At 45.4% G+C, this 8,432-nt stretch overlaps 1 protein-coding gene across 1 annotated transcript in view; it reads right to left on the reverse strand.

Moving 5' to 3' along the window:
• Positions 1-7,702, reverse strand: part of Akain1 (A-kinase anchor inhibitor 1) — a 54,795-nt gene extending 47,093 nt beyond the window's left edge. The window contains exon 1 of the mRNA XM_026789516.1: positions 7,642-7,702. Within this exon, the coding sequence (XP_026645317.1) occupies positions 7,642-7,657 (16 nt within the window). The 5' untranslated portion in view covers positions 7,658-7,702. The remainder of the gene's footprint in view (positions 1-7,641) is intronic.
• Positions 7,703-8,432: the final 730 nt, after the last annotated feature.

Here is an 8,432-nt window from a genome sequence, read left to right on the forward strand (position 1 = left end):
AGAAGAAGAAGAAGAAGAAGAAGAAGAAGAAGAAGAAGAAGAAGAAGAAGAAGAAGAAGAAGAAGAAGAAGAAGAAGAAGAAGAAGGCCTATAAATAAAGTGAATCAAGCACGTGAACCATCATCCCTATGGAGGATTCATAAACACCAAAGGGACACTGGAGAAGACACGAGGGATGGAAAGACACACACATGGGGAATATTAATCGGTCATCAAAAAAGAATGAAATCTGTCGTTTGCAGGAAAATTGATGAGATTGGAAGATGCTAACTTTAAGTAAAATGAGACGGACACAGGAAGAAAGCAACATACATCGTCTCTCTGACACAGAAGCTTAAGGACTCACTGTAAACAGGGAATAAAATCGTGATGACTGAAGGCTGTGAAGGATGAAAGTCTAGATACTGAGAATCACAGCCCAGCTGAAAAGGTGGCCTTGGCTCCAGGGCTGCACAGCGCAGTGGGGCTGGCTGTAGCTCACACGGACCTATTGTGCATCTTTCCAGGAAGAGAGGAACTCAGGCTCCAAACCTCTGGAAGTCAGAGGGAGGCAGAATTGCCGGCTTCCCTGGAGTGACCAGAGTGTCCTGCAGACACAAGCTGAAGTGACATTCCGCGCCCCACTGACACGCTCAGCTACTATATGTTAACCAAAAGGAGCAAAACCGGTGAGAGGATTTTCCAATGCGCCCAGGATGCCCTGGAACTTCCTATGATCTGACAAACTCCAGCCCCTCCGGGGTGCAAAATTATAGGTTTACTGCCACAACTGGATAAACAACTTTAAAAAAGCAACTGAAAATAGATCAGAGGCATGAAATTATAAAACCTGTGAGAAAAAAATCTTGAAGACTTTGAATTAGGCAAAAGTTCTTAGATATGCCATAAAATATAGCCTATTAAAATACATGAACCCCTCTAATATTAAAAAATTAGTTTGAAAACAGTGTTGAAAGAATGAAAAACTCAGCTATCATCTATCTATCTGACAACAGCTTATACAAGGACATTCCCAAACCCAACATCAAGAATGCAAACATTCTCCTGTAAAAATTACAAAATATTTAAACAGATGCATCAAGAAAGTAGACACTTGGCAAACAAGCTCTTGAAAAGATGATCCTCGAACAGGGGGCAAAAATGGTTCATCAGGAAAAGATGCTGTTCACAGAGTCCGGCAACCTGAGTTCGAACCCCAGGACCCACATGGTAAAAGGAGAAAACCAATAAAACGTAGTCCTGAAATTTATCTTCTGACTTTCATTTGTGTGCATGTGTGCACATACACAAACATGCACATGTATACACAAACGTATATACATACATATATACATACACACATGTATGTGCTCACACATACATACACACACTATAAAAAACAAATAAAAACAAAAAATATTTTAAAGGTCCACAGTCATCAGTCTTCGGGGAGATGTAAATTGAATCATGCTGTACACTATTTCACATCTATTAGGATGGTGAGGACGAGGAGAATGGAAATTTCTCATGGATTAATGGTGGCCTTGAAATCAAACTAGTTTTCAAGAGAGTAGCTGAGGTTTAACTTCCTATAAGCCCCAGCATTCACAACCTGGTATATTTGCCTCAAACAAATTAAATATAGGACACAAACACATGTGGATATTTAATACAACCTTATTCATTACTCCATTAAACTGGATATAGCCTAAATGTCTCTCAGTTGGGGAAGCAGAAGCCATATATCCAAACACCAGGGGTCTCCCATAGATCCTTCACAATGGAACTGGTGTGCAGTTCATTGTTTTTCACTCTTTACTCTTTGGACGGCCCGCCACACAGCTCCCAAATAAATTACATGGAGGCTTATTGTTTTTTTATGAACACCCAGTCTTAGCTTGGCTTGTTTATAACCAGCTTTCTTAACTTTAAATTATGCCATCTACCTTTTGCCTCTGAGCTTTTATCTTTCTCTATTTCTCTATATCTTTTCATTCCTTCTTATTCAAAGTCTGGCTGTATGACTGGGTTGCTGTCCCCTGCAGCCCTCTTCTTCTCCTTTTTCGTTCATTGATCTCCTTTTGCTCTTTTTCTCCTTTCATTGATTCTCTCTTCCTGCCAATCCCACCTGTCCTTTCTCCTGCCTCACTATTGGCCGTTCAGCTTTTAATTAGACCTATCAGGTGTTTTAGACAGGCAAAGTAACCCAGCTTCACAGAGTTAAACAAGTGCAACATAAAGGAATGCAACACATCTTTGCATCATTAAAACAAATGCTCCACCGCATAAACAAATGTAACATATCTTAAAATAATATTCCACAACACTGGTGTCATTCATGAAGGCACACCTCCCACGCTCTGCCATGTGAAGTCGCAGTAAGAAGGTGACTGTCCACAGGAGATCCGCCATACCCAATCTGCCATACTTTGGTCTTAGACTCCCCAGCCTCTAAATTTGTAGGGAATGAACTTCCATCTTTTATAAGCCATACGGTCTGTAGTTTCTGTTGATGTGGCATCAATGGCTAATTGGAATCAATGTAATTCCAATTATAGGACATTCTGAACAATGCAAATGCTGAGGGATAGAAAACACGTCTGTGATAAACTCGGGGAAAAACGGGGATGGCACTGACTGAAAAGGGAAACAAGAGAAGAAAATTTTAGTGTGTTGAAGGTATTCTGTGGCAATTACGTGAGTCTATGCATGTTTTTAAACTCATTCAATCATATGCAAAAAATCAAATGTAGTGTATATTAATTTTAAAGTAATGAATATGTTTCTAAAAGACTATAGTAACAGAAAAGAATTCATAAGGCTGGCAGATTATAAACCTGACAGTTAAGACAGTGTGCTATATAATTTATTCATCACTTTATTTAAATTGATAGATTTATATGCGTGTATAAAGGCTATAGCTATCTTGTAATAAATATTTTTTTAAATATACTTGGCCGCTGGCTGTAGAAATACTGTGCTTGTTAAATGTTCTCCAAACACAGCTTAGATGTCAGGGTCTGCCTAACTAAATGCTTGCAGTTACACTATTTTATGTCCTTAGGAAATCTTCATTATTATACCTTACATCATTTGTGTGCAAGAGAAAAGATATTTTTTGTTAGCACAGGATCCAACTTGAATCAGATCCAGATACGTGCAGCCTATATGAAGCCCATCCACAAGAGAGGTGAGTTAATTCCTGAAGTGTATGGTACTCGCTGGCAGAAGCAGCGTCGTCCAGAGATGAAGGGAACTCCTCTGCTCACTCCCATCCTCGTTTCTACTTCTCATTAGATTACTCTGATTTGGGGATACAGATGTGTGTGTGTGTGTGTGTGAGTGTGTGTGTGTGTGTGTGTGTGTGTGTGTGTGATTGTGAGTGTGTGTGAGTGTGTGTGTGTGAGTGTGTGTGAGTGTGTGTGTGAGTGTGTGTGTGAGTGTCTGTGTGTGAGTGTGTGTGAGTGTGTGTGTGTGTGTGTGTCAAAACAACATGGCAGTGAAGAGACTTGAATTTGTGAGTGTACCTTCTTTTTCCATCCAGGAACTAAACCAAGAAATACACTTTGCTGCCCTTTTGCCAACTTTAACACAATTGGCCAGTGGTCTCTCTTTCTTCTTCCACTTTGCCTTTGTCTATAAATAGACAAGAACACTGTGGTACCTGCTATGGGATAATCTTTTGTACACTGTGAAGATGCGTCTTTGCCAAGGTGCCTTCTGATTGGCTTAATAAAAAAGAGAAATGGCCATTCGCTAGGCAGGGCGGTTTAGGCAGGAGAGTCGTACAGAGAGAACTCTTGGAAGAAAAAGGGCATAGTCACCAACCGGGTGGAGAGGAAGCAGCACAGGCTTTACAAAGTAAAGGTAACTGAACCACGTGAAAAAACATAGATGAAAAGATGTGGGTTATATGAACTAGTTAAAAACAAGCCTGGTTGGTTGGTATTTAAAATAAAATTTAATAAAAAAAAATGTCAGCCATTGGCCAAGCTTTTATAATTAAGAGGTCTCTGTGTGGTTATTTGGGAGCTGGAAGGTGGGACAGAAAAATCCTCCTACAAGATACCGCTACTCCAAACACCTGAGACACCGCGTGGAAGTCCAGAAATCATACAGTACTTTCCCACTTCCTAAACAGTAGCTGTTGCTACGCCCACAGACAGGTGACGTGGGTCAGTTTAGCATCACCAATGGAAAACAAAGCCTGTTTCCATATTGGTGCATCGGTGATGTCTCCCTTCAGGCCTGGTCATTCACACTTGGGAAGTTTTTCACACTGCTATGGAAATATTTTTAACTTCAGTTCTCTGTTACTTCAGAGACAGTAACAGAATGAATGGGGAAAGAAACACAAGGCTTCTTTTACCCATGTGACCCATGGCTTAACCTCTGTTTGAGGGTGTTCTGTCAGACCCAGCAGAGAAATCGATATGCCTTGCTGCTCATTCACTCACTGGCTTTGTGTAACTGCCATACGAGGCACGAGAAATGAGTAACTGACTTCAGGTCTTTAAAAAATATTAGTAGTGGCCGGGCGGTGGTGGCGCATGCCTTTAATCCCAGCACTCGGGAGGCAGAGGCAGGCGGATCTCTGTGAGTTCGAGACCAGCCTGGTCTACAGAGCTAGTTCCAGGACAGGCTCCAAAGCCACAGAGAAACCCTGTCTCGAAAAACAAAACAAAAAAAAAAAAAATATATTAGTAGTCCCTTACCTTGGAGTATTTTAAAATTAGTTTACACAACTTAATTAAATCCTCCTAAGTTACAATGTCTATTAATCATGTAAGAGAAAGGAAATATGTGAAATTTATTTTTCTTTTTTTTTTTTTTTTTTTTGGTTTTTTTCGAGACAGGGTTTCTCTGTGGCTTTGGAGCCTGTCCTGGAACTAGCTCTGTAGACCAGGCTGGTCTCGAACTCACAGAGATCCGCCTGCCTCTGCGAAATTTATTTTTCTGTTCTAGTCATACTGAGGAAAACTACTCAAGGCTCTTGCCCAACCGAAACCTTGTTTCTTCCAATGCATAGATACCAAGACATGAAAATGCACACATGGTTCACAGCGAATGGCGAGAGCAACTTCTAACTATGGTCACACAGAGCTCCATCCTGGTGCTTCCCCATCCTGCTGCATTGCTAGCCTGAAAGTGGCTTCGCTTTTCCCCTTTGCGTGTGAGGTAGGCAGAGAGAGAGTCAAGCTTGCAGAAACAAGGCCAGAGCTAGAACCCAGGGCGCCTGTTTACTTCTGTGAAAATCCAGTAAGAACACAATACACACTAGACCAATTTTAGGATTGACTGGTTGCTAATTTTTGAGTAATCATAGTTAATGAGTCTCCTTTGCGTATTAGGTTTGCTTGGAGGAGTGTGATGGGAAACATTCTCCTTAACTCAGAGAGAAAAAAAAAATGTGTAGAGTCCTAGTCTACCGTGATTTGGAAGAATAACAAACCAACAGTGAAGTTTTAATGGCATTCAGAAATCAATCACTCTTCTGTTTTCCTTCCAGAATGATGGAACCACAGGGTTCGGAAGCGCATGGGCAGGAAGCACAATGGCGATAAGATATTCTTAGCTCCCGAATGCTTGTACTTTTCAAGAAAACCTCAAAATTGGGGCAAGGGGAGACATGAGGAACGTTTTACACGTTTCTGCACCTGTCCTATTCAGGCCAGTTTCTGAATTTTTTTGGGCAGCTATGAATCATCACTATTTCCTCCACAGCAATCAACAGAAACTACAAACTTGAAAGTTAAATGGGAAGGCCAGCTCCTGTTCAAATCGTGAGTTGCTTGAACCCAGACTGCCCCTCCAGAAAGGGTCTGCCATTCATTACCCTGCCCCCACCCCTTCATTTGTAGAGAAAATGTCTAGCTAGCATCCTATCCTATCTGTAGCCATAGCTCCAGACACAGCTCTGCCTCCACCTCTGTAGCTGGGGGATGGGGGATAACCCCTCAGGAGGAAAGACTCCAAAGACTTGGTGAAACAGGCAGAGGCCGAAGGCAGACAGCTTCAGCTCAGCCTGGCAAGACTGTCTGGAATCAACCTCCATGAAAGTGGTAAAGCTAGGTGTACTCACTTTGCACGGTGCCTAAAGTCACAATGAGATGCCAGCAAGGAAGCTAAAGTGTTTTCTGAGGTTGGAAATGGAAACCCAAGCTTCTTCCCAATTCACTGACCCTGGACTGCCTGTCTGTCCCTCACATACCCACCCTCCACTGCACTCCCCTTGAGTTACCTGCTTTGGACAGGAGAAGGACTCTTGGACATTCCTCTAAAGCTGTGGGTTCTCAACCTTCCTAATGCTGTGACCCTTTTAATACAGCTCTCATGTTGTGGTGACCCTGACCATAAAATTATTCTCGTTACTTCATAGCTGTAATTTTGCTACTGTTATGAATCGTAATGTAAATAACTGATATGCAGGATATCTAATATGTGACCCTTGTGACAGGGTCCTGTGAACTCCCCCAAGGAGGGCCGCGACCCACAGGTTGAGAGCTGCTGCTCTCCAACACTACCTGTGGTAACTTGGAGCTAACATAGACTGGATCCTGCCGGCTGAGCTAGCCTCCTGAGAACATGCAGTGGAGGGTCGTCGACAGATGGACAGCTTCCTCTTGTTTTATTTCAGAGATCATTTTTTAAATCAAATTCCTTCCTTTTAGAAATGCTTTATTTTTCTTTTCCAGTGTCCGGTTCCCTGGCCAGGACATATTCAAACCTGTTTCTCAAATTAAAGACACCTAACCAATCTATAGAGAGCCAACCCCTGTGTGTTTCCGGCTGCTTGTTGTCCACTGCCCTTAAATAAAAGTACAGCCTTAAAAATAAAGTAAATAAAAAAAGGGGGAGAGGAGGGCCAGGGGAGAGGGAAAGGAGAGGAAAGGTTAGAAAGGGGAAAGATAAAAATAAAAACACAGGCAGACAGACAGACGAACTTCAGGTCTAAAAATGTCAACTCTGACTGTGGTCCACGTTTCAGCTTTCCCTTGGATTCCCTCATTCTGCCCCTCGCCTCTCCTGCTCCACACACACACATCAACCTCAGATAACTCTGACTCCTGGTCAACTTGTAACCTCTAGCAGCAGCAAAAGGACCAAGGTCCTTCTCCACCTGCCCCCCAAAGACACTGCAAGAGCCCGTGGCGCCGCAGTAGCCTCCGCCTCCTGCTGCAGTCCGGACAGAGTTTCAGATCGAAACCCTGAGAGCTAGCACTCCTCGGCCGCTCGCCCTGCTTGCCCTGGCTCCGACCTCTTTCTCGGGAGGCCAGGAGGAAGCGGATCACTTTGCCACCTCTGAGGCTGGGGTGGAGCAGCAGCGACAGAGACTCCCGCTGAAGGAGCCCAAAGCCAAGTACCCTTTGCCCAACTCCCCGCCCGCACGTCCGAGGGGCAGGCCCGGTGCTTCTGGCGAGAGGGGTCACTTGCCAAGGTGCTGGGTGCTCACTGGGGTGCGGGGATTCAGGTGGGATGGTGAGGAGGGGAGGCTAGGTGTTGCCGGGGAATAGATGGGGCGGGTAGGGAGAGGGGCGACTAGGTGCTCTTCCACCTCTGGCCACCGCAACTCCGTCTTAAAGGCCTTTCCTTTCCCTGGGCGCTCGCCTCCCGCCCCGCTCTCCGCCTAGACGTCTGCGGGAAAAGAAGATGTAAGAGTACCTGGAGCGAATACCATGACTTCCCTCAGCCACTTCGCTGGGTTCAGACAAGTGGGCCAGCCAGAGGGCGGGAGCCGCCCGGGGACGGGGATCCACGCGCGAACCGGAGCAGGCGGGCGCGCGGGCCGCGGGCGGGCGGGCGGGACGGTCAGCACCTCGGACAGCTCCACGCGCGCGGTCCCGGGCTGTGGCTCAGCGCTGGGCGCGCGCTGCCTCCACAATGCACCGCTGCGCCGCCGGCGGGAGGAGGAGACCCGAGCCGGCTTTGCTCACCCTTGGTCCCCGAGCCAGCTCGGCGTTCTGCCGCTGAGGGAGCAGGGCGCTTCTACCGCTTTCATCCGAACAGGAAGGACGGAAGAGGAAGCCAGAGAGAAAGGTAATTGCCCGGTTTCCCGACAGGGGCACGACTAATTGCTTCTAATTACCTGCTGTCACTCATCCCCAGGGATGCCGGGCTGACATTTAAGATGAGTTTGCCCCTTTCTCCACATCGCACTGGAGTTTACTCCAGAGGCTAACTAAATCTGAGTTCTCGAAGTCTGACTGGCTCTGAACAGCAGGCAGAGACCGCCAAGTTAACCCATCTTTGGTGTTCGCGACTTCTCTGGCTGTCCCAGGCCTCTCCAAATGTCAGCAAAAGAGCCAAAGGAGAAAACCAGGATGACTGCAGAGTGCGTGAGGAGGGCGCCACTAATGAGCCCTGCTCCTGGGTGACAGCTCGGTCAACTCCCATAATTGCAGGTTCTCAAGGTCACAGCCTCGGGAGGAAATGGTGATAGCCAGGGCAAAGGA

This window comes from Microtus ochrogaster, unplaced genomic scaffold (genome assembly GCF_000317375.1).
Source record: "Microtus ochrogaster isolate Prairie Vole_2 unplaced genomic scaffold, MicOch1.0 UNK20, whole genome shotgun sequence".
NCBI lineage: Eukaryota > Metazoa > Chordata > Mammalia > Rodentia > Cricetidae > Microtus > Microtus ochrogaster.